The sequence below is a fragment of the Mus caroli genome, unplaced genomic scaffold, assembly GCF_978045245.1.
Source record: "Mus caroli unplaced genomic scaffold, Mus_caroli_1 scaffold_4, whole genome shotgun sequence".
Taxonomy (NCBI): Eukaryota; Metazoa; Chordata; class Mammalia; order Rodentia; family Muridae; genus Mus; species Mus caroli.
In genome coordinates this window covers 140,237,272-140,257,021 of record NW_028227259.1, presented here as the reverse complement: position 1 = coordinate 140,257,021, position 19,750 = coordinate 140,237,272, and the positions used below count along the sequence as shown (strand labels likewise).

The window sequence follows — 19,750 nt, the reverse complement described above, 5'->3', positions numbered from 1 at the left end:
CAAGGAGGCTCAGCACACAAGTGGCACTTGCAAAAGACAGCACACAGGGGGCAAACGGGCGTGGAGGTGCAAGGGCGAGGGGGCTTTCCACACGGGTAGAAACAAAGTCCGCACTGGGAGGTACCTGGCTCCACTGGAGGTGGACGGTCCTGAGGGCAGGAGCTGCGGCCCCAGGTGGGAGAGGCTGGAGTGGAACAGGGACTGGTTGCTTGGAACAGGAGGTGCTGCAGCCCAGGGGTTGGTGGTGTTCAACCTTGGTGCAGATCTGGCCCCAGACAGTGAAGGTTTATTGTATGGGGCAAAGGCCTGGTGGGCCCCAGAGACAGTGGTGGTCCGGTGGGGTGCTTGGGGGGCAGGATATGCAGGCAGGTTGGTCATGGAGTGGCGGTAGCGGCCCGACACAGGGCCAGTTCCGCTACCATGGAGGCACTGTTGGCAAAAGCAGATGAGTCCCATTTGGCGTGGGACAGCGATGTCTGAAGTCACTGGGTAAACTGGCCCCACTCGGCGTCGCACACTCCGGCAGAAGCTGGAAGTCTTGTTGGTTTGGGTTAGGGTGGCATAGTTGACAGTATAGTTATACCCCAGTGGCGCCAAGTCCACGACCTGGATGCCCCGGGCCACTTGCTGTTCCAGATAGTCACAGATTCTAGCTTCATAGGCTACCCAGGATCCGTCATCGCCCAGCCACTCCCAGACGATGCCCTGGCCTGGGGCAGAATTCTGTGAGAACAGGTGTCTGCGCACAGATCTCATGGTGCCTGTAGGGAAGGAGCAAGACCCATAAATGAGAACCCTCCTGCTGCTCCACACGCTAACACTTTAAGTGCACAGGGCCACACCCATGTTTCCGTGGGTATGTGTGTGTGACCATATGACAGCACAGCACGACCATGGTGTCAACATGTCTGTGTGCTTCTGTGTTTTGTATACATGACTGTATTTGTATGTGTGTTTGTCTGTATATGTTTAAGTATCTATGTCTGCACATGTGTCTGTGCACTTGTGTTTGTGTGTGTATCTGTGTGAGTACACGTGTCTACGTTGTATGTGTATATCCATCTGTCATATATGTTTGTCAGTGATGTGTCCATGGTGTGTATATGTCATGTTTGAGTACGTATATTTGTGTCTGTGTATGTGTCTGTACATGCCTTTATTTGTACCTACGTGTGTGGATGTGTCTGAGGTATATGTATGGCACGTCTGGTGTGTTTATGTGTGCATCTGTGTCTGTTTATGTATATTTGTACATGTCTGTGTTGCTGGACATGGACCCCAGGGACCTCACATATTCTAGGTATGGGTTCTACCACTGGGCTACATCCCCAGCCTCAGTTCTTTCCCCCCAATAATTCACCATCATCACTGTTGGTAGACAGTCAAATGGCTATTTTACTCAGGACTAGCAGATCCTATTTTTTCCAGCTTTCACTGCAGGGTAAAGAGGCTCACAAGGCAAGCCGGGCGTGGTGGCACACGCCTTTAATCCCAGCACTCAGGAGGCAGAGGCAGGTGGATTTCTGGGTTCGAGGCCAGCCTGGTCTACAGAGTGAGTTCCAGGACAGCCAGGGCTATACAGAGAAACCCTGTTTCAAAAAAACAAAACAAAACAAAAAAAACAACAAAAAAAAGAGGCTCACAAGGTGTCAAAGGTCTAAGTCACAAAGCAAGGGCCCACCCTCTATAGCAAAAGAGGTTAGCAGCTTTGTGAAACATGGCTCATACTTGATAAGGCTTTCTTTTTCCCTGCCTTTGAGACATTTAGACTCAAAGTTTTATAAATACTCCATCCTTGGCCTCCCAAGTACTGGAATTACAAGCAAGCAGAAGATTCTCAAAACTACCACGGCATACATTAGTGTACGGCATACATACTGCATGCCAGCCAGTCTGCTGAAGATGATGGAGCCAAGAGAGCCTCCACATGTACTCCCAACACATCTGTTACTACTACATGGTCCATTCCTCCAGGTAATAGCTGGCTTCTCTTAAGACAAGATTTAATGCATCCCAGCCTTACCTAGAACTCACTATGCAATCGTCAAGGACGATTCAAGCCTTGAACTCCTGACCCTTCAGCCCCCACCTCCAGAATGCTACAATTACAGGTACATGCTCAACGAGGATTTTATGCAGTGCTGGGGCTAGAACCCAGGGCTTCCTGCTTGAGCGGTAAGCATTCTGCCCACTGAGCTATCTCCCCAGCCCTGGGTGCTATTACTAATTAGAGCATGCTCCAATCAGATGTGTTCATGTAAAGAACAGTAATGGAGGGTGTGTCAGTCACAACCATAACCTAAAGCCTAACTTGATACCCAGCCCAAAGCCTAGCACTGTAGGGTACAGCGGCTTACAAGACAAAGGGTATCGAAGGACCAAGTTACAAACCAAGGGCTCACCCTCTATAAGGCAGAAGGGTCTTACCAGTGTTCTGGCGAAACTGAGTCCAGCTGGGGAGGTCGATGATGTAAGGGGCCAGTGAGGGGTCAGCTTGACCTAAGGGGATGCTGTGGGCCAGGCTTCCCAGTCCAAAATGCTGGCCCCTCTGCCGGACAAAATGCTGCTCAATGAAGGAGCAGACAGTGGCACTGTAGGGGTGCCAAATGCCAAGCCCATCCTGCCATTCCCACACAGCCACCACCACGTGGCTAGGGTACACCTGTGGCAGAGACGAGCTTGGGGCCATGGCCATCTTCTGCTTTCTCTGAAGACTTCACACCACGCTGGGTTGCAGGTTCAGGTTCATTGCCCAGCACCTCTGGGGGACCTAGAAAAAGACACAGCATTTACTCACACACATTGGGGACCTTGTCAGGCAGCTAAAGAAAACCTTTTCTTTTGTTCTTTTGAGACAGGGATTCTCTGTGTATCCCTGGCTGTCCTGGAACTCACTCTGTAGACCAGGCTAGTTTCCAACTCAGAGATTCACCTGCCTCTGCCTCCCAAGTGCAGAGATTAAAGGCGTGTGCAAATACTGCCTGGCTGCCTCAATACCAGCTTTTCTCTACCACCTTCAGGGTACCTTGGATCAACTCTTGATCCCTATCTCTTGTTCTAGCAGACAGGATAATTAAGTCATTCTTGGAGAGGGTGAGCCAGCCCCGGCCCCGGCCCTTGAGAGCTGACCCCGCCCCTCACCAGCTACAGCATTTGGGAAAGCAGCCCACACCTCTCCAGAGCCCCAGGCGGCACAGTAGAGCTGGTCCTGGTGACATGAGTGAGGGAGAGCTGGCCCTGTCCCTTGCTAGCTTCCCCATTGGATGATCTAGCCAGGCCAGTGCTATAGAGTTCACCCTGATGGTATAGGTGTGGGAGAGCTGGCAGGCTGACCACCTCAGCTACTAGCTAGGCCCAGATCCAGGGCTTTGAGCTGGCCCAGCCCAACAACTACCCCATCTATGAACTGCAGAGCATGTGAAGGGGCAGGTCCTGCAGATCCAAGGCTGCAGGTCAGCTGTGAGGAGTCCCAGTGAAGAGCCAGTATTGGTACTGTAGTAGAAGCCAGAAGACTCGAACCAAACCAAGGACTCATAGCAATGAACTGAAGTAAAGGTATGTGGACAAGAGGGATAGACTGTGGGACAGACACACAGTGACACACCACAGCTTCCACAATGAGATAATTTTTGTTTATTTTTTATTGTTTATGTTGGTGGGGATGTTGCAAGGGCAGACGGCTGGATGTGAAAGAACAGGGAGATGAGTGGGATAGGGGTACATAATGTGAAATTTACAAAGAATAATTGAAAAAAAATCTTAAAAGCCATTCCTGTTCCTTACCTCCACTTCAGCAAACATCCCAGATGGGAGCACAGTGAAAGTGGGGTGCTGATCTGCCCAGTCATTTCCTTCTGATTCTACTACTTTCTGCTCAGTGTTTTCCATCCTTCCTTCCTTCCTTCACATGTGGGGATGCACACACAGAAGACCTACCCATGCCACACACCCCAGCTCCTCTCTGTTGAGCCATGCCCTGGCACTCAGTGTATCTAAGTCACCCCAAATCTTTGTGGACAAGGCCACAATGACTCTGTATGTTTGTGTAAGAGCCCTACAGTTCCCAATTCAGGCCTTATTTGTCAGAGTAAACCCTACACACCCTCACAGGTGTTCTGTAGCCCAGAGCAAGGGTTCCAGGACACTCTTGAGACAGTAGCTTAGGTAGGACTTACACACAGGTTCCTAGGCTGGGGAGATAGACAGTTTACTCTAGGATCTAAGGATCCAAGTTTAGACCTACAGAACCCACAGGAAAGCCGGGCATGCTTGCTATCTGTAATCCCAGTGCTATAAAACAAATAGGTGACTCTCAAAAGCTTGCTGGCCACCCAGCCTAGCCAAAATGGCAAGCTTCCGGTTCAGTAAGAGTCCCTGTCTCATAGCAGGAAGATAGAAAGTGAAGAGTCCTCCCCTGACCTCTGCACACACAAACAGGCACCACTCACATCTTTACCACACAAAAACAAGAACAGCTAAGGGACTATCACTGACCACAAGAAATCCTAGATAAAAAACTCAAGCGCTGCCTAGAGCGTGGTAGTACATGCCTTTAATCAAGCACCCGGGAGGTAGTCGAAGACAGATCTCTGTGAGTTCAAGGCCGACCTGGTCTTTATCACAGCCAAGACAAAAAAACAACAAACAAAAAAAACCCTAAAGTGTCCCTCGGCTCTCTCCACAGCCCTCCCTGAGTCTTGCTCAGCAGATATCTCCCTGTCCACTCCATCTTCTGAGAATTTATGTCCTTCCTGCTCAACTTGTGTGACTCAGGGGGTGTGGCTGAGTGGCACACTGCCTGCGTAGAATCCCCCAGTGTCACGTGAGCTCCTGACCCTGCACAGCCTCCCTATGCCAAGCAGAACTCTACTGAGCAGGAACACACACAGACAGACAAAATCCGGCCCCAAGTCTTCCTACTTCACCACATGACAGCTGTGGCCGGGCGTGGTGGCACATGCCTTTAATCCCAGCACTTGGGAGGCAGAGGCAGGTGGATTTCTGAGTTCGAGGCCAGCCTGGTCTACAGAGTGAGTTCCAGGACAGCCAAGGCTACACAGAGAAACCCTGTCTCAAAAAAAAAAAAGGAAAAAAAAAAAAAAAGAAGAAAGGCCATCGTGACAGCAAGCCCACAACACAACACCACGTGACAGCAGCCCAATACCCTCCGCACAGTTGTAGGCCAAGTACCCAGCGGACATTCCATACACGCTAGCCTAGAACACAGCTGGAGACATTGCCATCACTGTCGTTATATTGTCCTGTCCCATGAGAGATCTGCCAGGACACAGTCCTGTACCAGATCTTGCCCCCTTCAGCCTCCTGATTCCTACAACCAGCTCCCAAAGCTCCCATCAAACGCCGTCTCTGTTTCCCAGGTGCTCAATCACATGGCAGCACACTCTGGAGCGCCAGAGACTCAGTTATCCTTCAAAGCTGAGCGAGAGAGGACCAAGGCCATGGCCCTAGAAGAGACAGAACCAAGCAGCACAGGCTCCAAAGGCTCTAGAAGCCCTTGCTCTCTCAGCTTGCCTGGTTTCATCGAGAAAAGAGATGCTGACAATTATGTGAAGTTATCTTCATGAGAACTAAGCCAAGGACAGAGAACACCCACCCAGCTGGGTGTGGCGACACATGCCTATAAATGCCAGCACTATGGAGATGGGGGCACAAAGGGTTTGAGTAGGAGGCTGGCCTGGACCACATAGGGACTGTCTCAGAGAAACAAACTAACTAAACTGTTAAGGGCTGTTGAGATAGCCCAGTGGGAGAAGTGATTGCAAAGCAAGCAGGAGGACCTGAGTTCAGACCTCCAGAGCCTATGCAAAAAAGTAGCGTGTCTATAACCCCAGACCTGGAAGGTGCACACTGGCAGACTCAGCTCCTCTAGCTAACAAGCTTAGCTGAAATGAAACAGAAGTGAGCTCCATGGTCAGCGAGAGACACTCTCTCAAAAAATAAGCTGGGGAGAAGGACTGAGGAAGACATATTGACATCAAGTTCTGGTCTCCATAGGCACCTTCCCCAGGAGAGTAGAACGCACGCACGCACACACCTTAAAGTTGTGTGTAGTAGAACACACAGAGGACCTGAAAAGTTGAGACAGAAGGATCAGAAGTTCAAAGCCAGCCTGAGTTACATGAGAGGATGCCTCCAAAAGCCAAACGACAAGCAGTTAGCCTACAGAGTATGGGCCCAGCACAGACCGGAGGCAGATCTCACCCACAGGCTTTGGCCTTCCTGCTGCCTACTCGTCAAACACCCTCAGGCAGCAGAGGGAAGGGAGGCCACGGGATGCAAACACAGGTAGTAAATTTGGCCTGTGAGGACACAGAGCAACTCTGGGTGCCAGGGTGGCCATCAAGCCCTCAAGGCCTTTAATAAAGGCACAGACTCCACCTGAGGATGAGACCTGGGGCGACCTGGGCAAAGCTGGTTCACCTCAGAATCTACAATTTAAAGTGCCTATAATGTAGGCAAAAACCAGAGGGTGACATCAGAGCCTATGACTCCCAAGATGTCACTCATGGCTTAGGCAGACAGGGCCTGCAGCTTATAGGCATGTTCCAACATGTCTGTCCCATCCTCAGATAAACCAACTTCCAGAGCTCTGCTCAAGAGCCAGGGGTACAGTCCTGGGGAGATGCTGGTTCCAGCCTTCAGTGAGGGTGTGACCACAGCAGATCTGGGTCCACCACCACCACCTCCATAGTTGGCCAGTGCCCTCTCATAACAATCTCTCACTCTCTGGGACCTCATTCCCAGCCACAAGGATTCTAGCACGTTCCCAAACATTCCAAGTCTTTCCCAGCCATCAGCCATTAATTCTGTTAGTGCCTCATTAAGCAAGCATGCAGATCCTCCCAGAGGCCACTAAGTCTTCCTCCTGAGTCTCCTGGCCCACATCATCACAAGGGAGGTGACTCTACTCCCCTGTGCCCTTTAGCATGGAGGCCACAATTATCCCAGCAAACCTGCATGTCCTCGACTCAGTGTCCTTGAGGGGACAGCTGCTACTGACTCCCATATGAAGCTACAGAACTTCAAACATCCCTCAACACAGGGCATGAAACCCCAAGACAAATGAGGGGAGGCAGGGCTAGTGAGATGGCTGAACAGAAAGATACCTGCCACTCAGCCTGGCTACTTGAGTTAGATCCCCAGGACCCATACTGCAGAAGAGAACTGCAAGCTGTCCTCTGACCTCCACCCACAAACGATAACACACACATGCACATACAAAGGATGTAATAAAAATATGGGGGGAGACCCAAATATACCAGGGGGCCTGGGCTCTCTGAGTTGGTGCCTAGATTGGCCCACCAGCTTGCGGCTGGAACCCTACAGTCATGCATGGAAACCCCGTGTCCATGCCCACTCTCTTACCACAGCCCCACTCACCACCAAGCCACACTTCAAAAACCTAATTTGTTTTAGCACCTAATGGTGGGGCTATTTAGGGTATTCTTAATTACGAAAATTACACTAATTGGATGTGGGAAAAAGCCTCAATCTTGAGGCAATATAAACATACTATACAATATGGGAAGTTCTTTTAATACTGGGGATGGCACCCAAGACTGCCACTGAACTATATTCCACCAGCCCTAATAATGGAGTTTTTATGAGACGGGGTCTGGCTCCAAATTGACCTTGAAGTCCAGGCAATTCTCTTGCTTCGGCCTCTAAGTGATCTGTTATGGGCATGAGCCACTATACCCAGCTCTTTTAAAATTTTTATTATTTATGCTTTTAATTATATGCATTGGTGAGTCCAGGTTCCTGCAGAGCCTTCAGATGCCCCTGGAGCTGGAATTACAGGCAACTGTGGGCTGGGCTAGGAACTGGATACTCTGGAAAAGCAGCAGCAGCCCCTGATTTTATAAGACGGACTCTCACTTGTAGTCCAGGTTGGCCTGGAACTCTGAGGAAAAGCCCACAGAGCTGGGATTATAAGCCTGGGCTCCCACATGCAGCCAGCCCTACAGTTCATTCTTTGAGCCCTTTTCTAAGTCGTCTTAGGTGCTTTCCAAGGAGCATGGATCTGAAACTCCTCACCCAAGCAGCTGACAGAGTTAATGGACCAGTAAGCAGAGACCCGAAGAGACTTTTCAGAGGCTAAGAAAGCCTCTCCAAAGACCAGAACAGTTAGATTTCAAGTACAAATCTAAGAAATTACTTTATTAAAAAACCCAACGTAAAAGAAACAAACAAAAAACTAGGGGCTGTTAGGTGACCTGAGCTCGATCCCTGGGAGCCGCATGGTGGAAAGAAAAAGCAGACTGCTGCCGTTGTCCTCTGACCGCCACATCTGTGCACAGCACACCACGAGCACATGGACAGCATAATACAGTAAGAATGGAATTCTTTTTTAAGTTAGGGATGTGAGATTACAGTGGCACAGCACTGTCTCACAGGCACACCACTCTGGTGTTCAATCTCAGCATCAGACCAAACAAAACAAAGCCACAAAATTAAAAATTGGTGCGGTGGAGGGTGGGGAGAGGTTTAGAGCACTGGCTGCTCTCTCAGAGGACCCAGATTCAACTCCTAGCACCCACATGGCTGCTCACAACATCTGTAACTGTAGTTCCAGGGGATCCCATACCCTTTTCTAGCCTCCAAGGGCACTGGGCATGCACACAGTGCACATACATACACGTAGGCAAAATACCCACAGACTAAACAATTGTTTTAAATTAATTTTGAGCGTAGAACCCAGACACTCATGCTAAGCACACATCTGCCGGGAGCCACACCTAACCTCATGCTAAGCACACATCTGCCGGGAGCCACACCTAACCTCAGCTCCTAGTGTTTCACATTTCCTCAAGAAGACAGTGTTAGTTTCTCCCCTTAAAATAACTCTAAGGGCCATCACTGGAAAGAGAGGCCCATTGGACTTGCAAACTTTATATGCCCCAATATAGGGGAATGCCAGGGCCAAAAGAATGGGAATGGGTGGGTAGGGAAGTGGGGGGCGCTATGGGGGACTTTTGGGATAGCATTGGAAATGTAACTGAGGAAAATATGTAATAAAAATATTAAAAATTAAAAAAAAATAACTCTAAGGGGCTAGAGAGATGGCTCAGTGGTTCAAGCACTAGCTGTTTTTCCTGAGGTCCAGGGTTCGATTTCCAGCATCCACATGGACTCTCACAACTACCCGAGCTCTGGTTCGAGTGGACTGAAACCTTCATATAGACATAACATGCAGGCAAAACATCAATGCACATACAAGTACAATTATTTATAAAGTAAAATATATGAAATAAAATAATCTGAGGCTGAAGAAATACCTAGCTGGATGAGACCATTTGCTCTGCAACCCTGAGGACCTAAGTTTGAATCCCGGCACCCATGTGAACTAAGCAGTGCAGGGCTGTGCAGGGCTGTGCAGGGCTGTGCAGGGCTGTGCAGGGCTGTACACGTCAGTAACGCCAGCACTGGGGCAGGCGCAGGCAGCGGAGAGATCCTGGGAGGCAGCTGGCTGACCAGCCTGGCTGAAGAGGTGAGCTCCTAGCTGAGTCAGTGACCCTGTTTCAGGGCAATATAAGGTGGGGCAGGGAGCAACAGAGGAAAACGGAAACAGCCAGTGTCCTGGTCTAGCCTCCCCATGCACACACACAAGCACATGTGCCCTCAGTCTCAATCACTCCCTCTCTCTCTCTCTCCCTCTCTCTCTCTCTCTCTCTCTCTCTCTCACACACACACACACACACACACACACAGAATAAATATTTTTTAGCCCCACGCTGGTGGCACACACCTTTAAGTCCCAGGACTTGGGAGACAGGGGCAGGTGGATCTCTGAATTCGAGGCCATTCTGGTCTAGAAAGAGATTCAGGACAGCTGGGCTACGTAGAAAACCCTGTCTTAGAAAACAAAAACAAAAAAATGTTTTTAATCTCTTTAACATGCAAAACCCTGCTGGAGGTACAGCTCAGTGACAGCACTTACCTAAAAGTCAAACATGTTTAAAAGGTCAAACTCACCACCAAGCCAAGCCAGTGCCACTACTGTGGCTCAAAAGCACTGCTGTGCACAGCTGCTCCAATCCCTAAGGTTTCACGAAGGAGGGTGGGGGGAGGGCTGATCAACTCATCAGAGCGACTCCTGTCAACACCCCCTTCCCATCCTGAACTCCAAGAAAAACAAACCACCCAAGTGCCGCCTGGGGATTACAACAGTCCTGTGACTGCACACTGTAATCTTCCTTCTGTCTTACGGTTCTGCAGTGATGGGGGTCAGGCCTAGTGACCTGCCCTCTACAACTTACAGTGACTTTGAAGTCCTAATCTTCCTGCCTCTGCCCCAGGGGACTGGGATGCCAGGCATGCTCAAGAGCTGAAAGTGTACCTTAGTGGTAGAGCATTTGCCTGCTGTATACAAGGCCCTGGGTTCTATAATTAGCACAGAACAAAAGACACTGAAGAAAAGGAAAAAAACTAGCAGCAAGCTGCTCAAAACCACATGGGGCCCAACTAAGCAAGCAGGATCTTGTTAGAGTTAGAGGCCAGCCTGAGAAACCAAGGACCGGGAAGTGTCCTAAGGTACAACAACTGCCCAGGATAAGGATGAGAAACATCAAACCTCCTGCCAACACCAAAAGCAAATATTCTAGAGTGTTCTAGTTACAAATCAGCTGTGAGGCAAAAACAGTCTGTAAACTAACAGGAGTGACTGCATTCCAGTCAGACCTTAGGAACAGCTGAAGTGGCTCAGTGGTAGAGCCCCTGCCTAGAATCCCCCAGCGAGGGGCAGGGTGCATGGCCAGAGGCAGAGCACCTGCCTGGAATCACACAATGAGGGGCTGGGAGCTTAGCTCAGCTGTAAACAACTGCCTATTCTCTAAGCAGGGGCTGGAAATGTGATTCAGGGGTAGAGCATTTTATCTGCCTAGGATCATCCAATTAGAAGCTGAGGATTTGCCCCAATACTTGCCTAGAATCACCCTGTAAGGAGCTAGGGATGTGGTAGAACGCTGACTTAGTGTAAGAGGCTGTGGGCCTGGCACAGTGGTAGAGGACTTGCCTAGCACATACAAGGTGCTAGCACAAACCCCAGTACCTATGAAAACAACAAACTTTTCTATGGAAAAAAACAAAACAAAACCCAACCACAGGTGTAGAACTAGGCACTGGTGGTGCAGGGCTACAAGTTACTCCAGCCCTTGGAAGGCGGAGGTAGTAAGACTTCAAGTTAAGGATAGCCTGGACTATAGAGAAAGACTGCCTTAAACACCTACTCAAAAAAGTAGAAATATAAACTACAAACTTGGAGAAAGACAAACCAACAATGCATGTCAGATGTTCTAGCACTTGGAGGTAGAGACATAGAGATCAAGATGGCACAGGGCACAGTTGGAGACAAAGACAGACAAATCACTTGCTTTGTTTTTCAGACAGGGTTTCTCTATGTAGCCCTAGCTGTCCTGGAACTTGCTCTGTAGACCAGGCTGGCCTCGAACTTGTAGAGATCTACCTGCCTCTGCCTCTTGAGTGCTGGGATTAAAGGTGTGTACCACTAAGGTTGGGACACCAAGGTGACTCAGTGGACAGAGAACCTCCACGAGATCCTAACAGCCTGAGTTCGAGCCTCAGAACATGAAGAGTAGAGAACCGGCTCCATGGAGTCCTCTGGCCTCTGCATGCACTGCAACACCTACAACTGCACCTGCACAATAAACTACAAAGGAGCCAAGGGCATCTTCAAATGTATGGGGGGGGGGGGGGAACCACCCAGGGGGCGGGTTGAAGATAGTTGGGGCTACAGCATAGTGTCTCAAACAAACAAACAAAACCATAATGGGTAATGAGATGACTTAGCATAAAGGCTTTTGTCACCAAGCCTGAGCTCAGACTCGAGGATCCATTGGCTGAAGGAGAGTCAACTCCTACAAGCGGCCTACTGATCTCCACTCGTGTGTACTCACACACACACACACACACACACACACACACACAGTAGATAGATAAAATATAATTTAAAATTTTTAACTAGCTAAATAAGTATATTAACACACACACACACAAAGCAGATATGGGTACAGCATACCAACAGGATGCTTGCTTAGTGGTGTGCAAAGCCTCAGGACAATAAAAATAAATAAATAAATAAATAAATAAATAAATAAAAAGCAGAGCTCTGGACTAGAGAGATGGCTCAGTGGTTAGGAGCACCAACTGCTCTTCTACAGGTTCTGAGTTCAATTCCCAGCAACCACACAGTGGCTCACAACCATCTGTAATGGGATCTGACACCCTCTTCTGGTATGTCTGAAGAGAGCAATGGTGTACTCATATACATAAAATAAATAAATAAGTCTTTAAAAACTAAAACAAGCAGAGCACTAGTCAGCACACACATATAATCCCAGCACTCAGGAGGCAGAGGCAGGAGCACCAGGGGTTCAGCATCAGCCTTGACTACAGAGTGAACTGGAGGCCAGCCTGGGCTATAGGAGTACAGGAAACCCATCTCAAGAAAATAAAAAACATAAAAATTTTGAAAAGCAGACATGCACGGAGAACAATGTGTGAGCATTAAGCCAGCTCTGATTTCACCTGATCAACAATTACCTAAGAGACTGCTTGATCATCGTTATTTTTGTTTTTGGTTTTTTTTTTAAGTTTTTTTTTCTTAGATGTTTATTTATTGTTATACATAAGTACACTGTAGCTGTCTTCAGACTCCAGAAGAGGGTGTCAGATCTCATTACGGGTGGTTGTGAGCCACCATGTGGTTGCTGAGATTTGAACTCAGGACCTTTGGAAGAACACTCAGTGCTCTTAGCCACTGAGCCATCTCACCAGCCCTCGATCATCTTTAAACTCCAAGTGCCACACAAACCCAATCTGTGGGCTGAGGGGCTTTTCTCTGTAGCCCACAGCTTCATTCCTTGCTGGCCTCGGAATTCTCAAAATGTCTCAAGCTCAGCTGGTAAATCCTTGCTATACATGCATTAGGACCTGAGCTCAATTCCACATAATCCAAGTGTTAAAAACCAAAGCAAACAAAAAAAACACCCCTCAGGCACACTGGTACATAATCCCAGCAAGGAAAAGGCAAAGACAGGAGGATCCCTGGAGCTCAGTGGCCAGGGTCAGGGCGCTCCAGAAGAAATCCCATCTCAAAAACATAAGTGAGAGTGGTTAAGGAAGACACTGTCAACCTCTGGCTCTTACACATGTGAATGCACAGTCTTACAGGTACACAAGTACATGCACACACACCAACACACACACCCACTCATGCACATGCACACACACTCAGGCACGCACACACACTGTGTGAAAGCATGCTGGCTTCTCTTCCAGTTCTCCTTTGTCCCATGGATTTCCCAGGCCACCTTGAGAAAACCAGAGATCCTTGCTCCATCTGAACCTTCTGCCCACACCCCGGACAGGTGCCTCAAGCCTACACAATCAACAGCGGCCACTGCCTTCTCTTCCATCAGCTCTTCCATCTCCCATATTCATAAGCATAGGCTCCCAGCTGGCCTCACCAACTCCTCTCAAATACAGGTGTAACATGAACCCCCTCAATTGTGTGCTCTGACCTGATTGTGTCCCTTCCTCACCTCCCACAATCTGCAGAATGAATTTCACATTCTGAAGAGCAACACTCACGGCCATCATGATACAGTGGCACACATGACAAACTCCAGCACTCTGGAGGCAGAGGCAGGAGTGTCGATCAAAGTTTGATACTCTATGCAGCCTTATAACTGCATAGAGGATTCCAGGCCATTCTGGGCAGGACTCTGTCATATACCAACAAAAGAGAATTCCATTGTGTTCCCTCTCTACCATAGTCTTCTCCACCCCAAACACTCTCCTCACCCAGCCTGAACTCTGTGTGTGCGTGGATATAGATGCAGGAGTGGGTGTGGGTGTGGAAGTCAAGGGTTTCCACAAGCACTCTCCACCTTGTTATCTTGGTAAAGACTAATCGATTTTGTGTCTGTGTGCCAGTATCCAGAGCCGCCACAAGACGGACTCCCAGGCGTTACAGGCTTTGTGAGCCACCTGATGTGGGTGCTGGGAACTCCACTCCAGTCCTTTAAGAGAGCAGCAGTGCTTTTTCTTCACCAGTGAGCCATCTCTCCAACCCTGGCCTCCTCGTTTCTTGAGCTAGGATCTCTCTCACTGAGCCTGAAGCTTAACATCACTAGGACAAGCTGGCCGGCAAGCCCCTGGGAATGACCTGCTGTCTCTACCTTCCCAGCACTGGGGTTACAAGCACAGGTCTTTAATTCTAGCACTCAGGAGGCAGAAGCAGGCAGATCTCTGAGTTCGAGGCCAGCCTGATCTACAGAGTGAGTTCCAGGACAGCCAGGGCTACACAGAAACCCTCTGTCAAAAATTATTATAAAAAAATATTATTATTTTTTTTTAGAGCTGAAAGAAACTCTTTTTGTTTTGGCTTGTTGTTTAACTTACTTACTTTTGAGACAAGGTCTCATGCACTCCAAGTTGGCCATGAACTCATCAGGTGCCTAAGGGTGACTCTGAACTTCCTCCTGCTTCCACCTCCTGCCCGCTAGGACCACCAGCCTGTAGCAGTGCTGCGGATGGAACCTAGGGCTTTGAGCAAGGCATGCAAACACTCTTCCAACTAAACTACACCCCCAGCCCCTAAAACAACAGAGTTGGCGCTCATTTATGGAGACAGCCCACAGCACAAGATCAGCACTTACCTGCTCACGAGTGAAGCCCCCAAAGCTAATGACCTCTTTAAACACATATATACAAATATACGTGTATAAATAGATACACATATGTATTTGATATTGTATGTTTGTGTGCCATACTCAGAAGGGTGACAACAGAGACTAGAAGAGGGCACTGCATCCCCCAGAGCTGGAGTTACAGATGGCTGTGAGCTGCCTGATGCAGGTTCTTGGAAGCAAATTAGGGTCATCTGCAAGACCAGGAAGTGTTTTTAACCACTGAACCATCTCCCTATCCCTGAAGTCCACCCTGTAAAGGCTGCACAGAACCACAAGCACACTGGAGACCAGGTTCCTGTGTATGCACATCTTTGGGTAATAATACGAGGTCCCCAGAACCGGCTCTATCTGCCTTGTGCCCACATTCCCAGCCTCTCCACTCCACAGTCACTCAGTTGTTCTAGCCTGGCCCAGGCCTCTCCAAGCAGCTTCCTGACTATGCAAATGCTGACACTCCTTCCCGCTTTCTCCTGCTCCTCTGACTTTCCAGTTCCACAGTCTTACTTTCCAGCTGGCCTCGACTATCACTTCCAGAAGCCCTCCTGACACTGCCTGCCCACCTCCTCCTGGAAGAGAGGGGTTCACCTCACGATTCACCTTAGCTCTCTCTACACATATCGCAACACCATGTCACTAACTGGTGCATCTGTCTCTCTGCCCAAGGAGTTGCCAGAAAGACAAGAGATCTCGTCTGGCACCCAGCAGAGGTTTGTGCAAACAAAGAAATGAACACTTCTGGTTCAAATGCAGTAATAGTGACCCATTTCTTTAGCCTATAAAGCATGGGTTGTTAGTTGTTTTTTTGTTTTGTTTTGTTTTTAGTTTTAAGATAATATCTCCCTGTGTAGCCCAGACTGGGTTAGAATTCACTGCATATCCCAGGACAGCCCCAAACTCATGATCCTCTTGCCTCAGTTTATTGAATGCTGGGATTACAACTTATAACACCATGCAAGGGTGAACTGGCTACATACCCAGGCTAACCTCAAACTTGCAGTTCTGCCTAAGTCTCCCAAGTGTGGGATGGCAGGCATCCATCACCTTACTAGGCATATTTTCTTTTAATTTATTATTATAGTGTGAGTATGGACTTGGGTTTGAAATGGAGGGGGTGAAGAAGTTGGGGGACGGGAAGGCTTTCAGGAATCCCGTCTCTCCTTCCACTGTGAGATCCAGGGACAGAACTCAGGTGGTCAGGTTTGTGCAGCCAGGGAATAAAGTATTATTTCTTTTTTTAAAAAAATTATAATAAAAAAAAAAAAAAAAAAAAAAAAAAAAAAAAAATTAAATAGAATTGGGAGGGGCCAGTCAGATGGCTTGGCAGGTAAAGGCACTTACTGCCAATCCTGATCACCTGACTTAGATCTCCAGAACTCACCTAGTGGAGAGAAATGACTCCCGCAAAGTGCCCTGCCACCTCCACACGTGTACCAGGGCGTGCGCACACAACAAATGCATGTTTCGTTTTTTTTTTAAGTAATAATAAAAAATAAAATAAATGTTCTGAAGTGCTGGGGCTTGAACTCAGGTTTTGTATGCTGGCTAAGCACTTTGCCAAAGCTGCTCCCAGCCCATAAAGGATGTCTAAGGTAGGATGGCGCATCCTCTGAGACTGGTTAGACAGAGGCTGTGCTGGCAAGGGGCCACGTGAATTTATTTGCAACATCTGGCAATCAACAATCCACTCCCCGGCCTCATTTCACTCCCGGAACCCCAGAATCCCATCGTCCATAAAGCACATGTGTGTGTGTGCACAGATGCATGGGTGTTCCCGCAGGCTAGGGGACAGCCTGGATTGCAGTTCCTCAGGTGCCACCAACCTTATTCACTCACCAAATGGCTGGCTGACTGACTAGCAAACCCCAGGGATTCACCTGTCTCCTCCCTAGCATTAAAAGCGCAGGTACATACCACCATGCCAGGCTTTTTACCTTGGTTCTGGAGAGCAAATCTGGACCCTCCTGTTCGCCTGACAAGCACTGTATGAACTGAGCCATCTCCCTTCAGGGTCCACACCCACCTTCTCCTTGGAACACCAGATTTCAAAAGCAGCAAGGTTAATTTCCCCGCGGCTCTCACCTCCTCTTCACTGAAGGGCTGGCACCAAACTGTCCCTTCTTGATGGAGGCACCAGATCCTCAGAAGCAATAACTTGTCTGAGCTCCCATCTTGATATGAACAGCAAACAAGAACCCGGCAAATCTGAGGCCTTGCTGACTCAGCCACACCAATTCCGAGGTACCTTTGCCAAAAGGATGATTAAGTCTTCAGTGAAGAAACGGCAAGAGAAAATGAGCGCACAGATGTTGGGTCCCCTGTGCTGTGGCTGGCAACTGGAAATTACCAGGCTTATTTTCCAACAGCCTGGGCAGGGAGCAGAAGGTAGGGACAGTCTTTCTCAGCCCACTCAATTAAACCCTTTCTCAGAAAAGTCTGTGTGAGGACTTCAGAAAACAGTCCCACAGGATGGTCCATGAAGGAAATCAACACACCAGAGAGGATAAAAATTTGACCAAAGTCACACAGAAAATAATCAAAGAGACTTGATACCTTGAGCAGCTGAAGTCAATCCTGATTCTTGTGGCTACTGGGAACTCTACATCACAGAACTGTTACTTTTGGGTTGTTGGGGGTGTTTGGTTTTGTTTTGTTTTAAGCAGGGTCCACAGTATATAGTTTAGGGCTGGACTGGAACTCCTGAGTCTCCCTCCAGCTTCTGCCTCACAAGTGCTGAAATTACAGTCATAAATCACCACACCTGGCTAGCACTTTTTTGGGGAGTGAGGGGGATGTATCTTGTTATGAAGCACAGGCAAGCTTTAACTACCCTCAAGCCCAAGTCTCCCAAATACTGGGATTATAAGCGTGCAACACATTGCTGGGCTCTCTAGAATTTTAAAGGGGCTAAGACGGCATGGAGAGAGTTCATTAAAGGTCTTGCCTGTGAACACATTCCCATTTATGCCACTGTGGAGGCAAAGCTAACGCAGGCAAACCTGCAGCTGTCTGAGGGATAGGATGAAAAGCGGAGCTTCAAAACAGAGACACCCCAAAGTGCCCCAAGGACCCAGTCTGACACAGACAGAGAATGGAAAGGCAAACGCCTCCAAAGTCCAACTCTCTCTCAGACAGTGGTGGATCCCCATCGCCTGGATGTAACGCCCCAAACACACAAACGCTCCAGGACTGAAACTGACCCCTCAGGGAACCAGGGTAGCAATAGCCTCACTGCTCTTCCAGGACTCAAATTGCCAGGGATGCGACCCCTGTCTCTGCAAAAAAAAATAGGGCTCTTACCACGCCCAGCCCAGTCCCCAACGCTCAGAGCGTCCCAACTGCGACTTCCCGCCTCCAGGACCCTGGTACCGAGGTACCCAGGGCTCCCAACGCCCCCAGGACTCACCCATCCCGCCGGCACGGCCCTCCCTCCTCGCACGACCGCCCCCTTCCGGTCTCAGCTTGGCTCAATAGCCCCCTCTCCTCAACCCACCCACCCACCCTCGGGACCCCAGGCTGGGCGCCAGCAGGTGGCCCGCCCGTCCCGCTCACCGAGTCTGAGGGAAGCAGAAGGAACAGGTTGAGAGGACCGCCGACCTCCGGGCTCAGCTCCGGCTCGGCCTGGGAAGAACCCCAGAATATATCTCCGACTCCGAGCCGGAGGCAGCCGGAGTGAAACTCGGCGTCGCAGCCTCCAAGCGCCGCGCTGCGCATGTCCACCTCACGCAGTGCCTTCTGGGAAATGTAGTTCTGGCGAAGCTGAGTGGGCTGAACCAAAGCACACCAGCAGATGTAAATGTACCCAGCCTTCTCTTTCTCCTACTGACTTACTCCTTCGCTAATCACTGATGCATTTGATTTTTAATAATTTTTATATTTCTTTTTATTATGTGTGTATATTCTGGAGGGGGGTGTACTTACAGAGGTCAAAGAACAACTTTAGGAGTCCGTTCTCCGCGACCACCTTCACGTGGGTTCCACGGATCGAACTCAAGGTGTCAGGCTTGTCAGCAAATGCCTTTACCCTCTGAGCCATATTGCCCACCCTGATTTTTCTTTTTGTGGTGTTGAGGATCAAAGTTAATGCAAGCACATTAGACAAGTGTTCTACTAATCAATCCCCAGCTGTAAGAGTCACTTTGTAGGGGTGGAGGGGATCCAGGATCTCATGTACCTCGGAGTGGCTTTGAATTTGTGATGTAGCCTAGGCTGCTCTTAAACTCTTGAACCTCCTGCCTCTGCTTCCTAATTGCTGAGCTTACAAGCACAGTCTTAAAAAACATGGACTTAAAATTTTTTTAATGTTTTTATTCTTTTTTTTTTTAAGATTGATTTATTTATATTAGTACACTGCCGCTGTCCTCAGAAACACCACAAGAGAGCATCGGGTCCCATTAGAGATGGTTGTGAGCCACCATGTGGTTGCTGAGAATTGAACTCAGGACCTCTGGAAGTGCAGTCAGTGCTCTTATCCACTGAGCCATCGCTCCAGCCCCCAGATTTTAAATTTTAAAATAAGGAAAGAATCTATTAAAAAATGTTAAGGCGGGCGTGGTGGCGCACGCCTTTAATCCCAGCACTCAGGAGGCAGAGGCAGGCGGATTTCTGAGTTCGAGGCCAGCCTGGTCTACAAAGTGAGTTCCAGGACAGCCAAGGCTACACAGAGAAACCCTGTCTCGAAAAAAAAAAAAAAAAAAAGTTAAACCTTGGCTTACATTGGCCTGGCTCAGTGGTAGACCACTTATCTAGCAAGTAGGCAGGAGACCTTGGATTTGCAAAAGATGTCCTTAAAATTCCACTTCACAGAGCTTGTTCCATTTCCCAGAACCCGCTCCCAGCTCACCCAGCAGAAAAGATGAACACAGCTAGAGAAGTTGAGGAGGCCTGGCCTCAGCAGTGTCACTGAGGAGCAGGGGTGCTTGCTACGGTTTTGCTTGGAAAGGCAGAATTGTGTTGCTTCCTGCCTCTGCTAATTGGTCTCCATCTGACACTCCAGAGGGACAGTCTGATAAGACACA

General features: G+C 48.9%; 1 protein-coding gene across 4 annotated transcripts in view; it reads right to left on the bottom strand.

Moving 5' to 3' along the window:
- The window catches only part of Dtx2 (deltex E3 ubiquitin ligase 2), a 38,274-nt gene extending 19,844 nt beyond the window's left edge, over window positions 1–18,430 (bottom strand). For 2 of the 4 annotated variants that reach the window (XM_085837292.1, XM_085837295.1), the window contains exons 1-4: window positions 18,285–18,430; window positions 16,815–16,977; window positions 2,428–2,770; window positions 125–761 (exon numbers count right to left, since the gene is read on the bottom strand). In XM_085837292.1, coding sequence (XP_085693418.1) covers window positions 125–761; window positions 2,428–2,695 — 905 coding nt within the window. In that variant the 5' untranslated portion in view covers window positions 2,696–2,770; window positions 16,815–16,977; window positions 18,285–18,430. Of the gene's footprint in view, window positions 1–124; window positions 762–2,427; window positions 2,771–16,814; window positions 16,978–17,932; window positions 18,008–18,284 lie in introns of all 4 variants that reach the window. The other 2 variants (XM_085837293.1, XM_085837294.1) reach the window with 2 other exon arrangements.
- Between the last annotated feature and the right edge of the window lie 1,320 nt (window positions 18,431–19,750).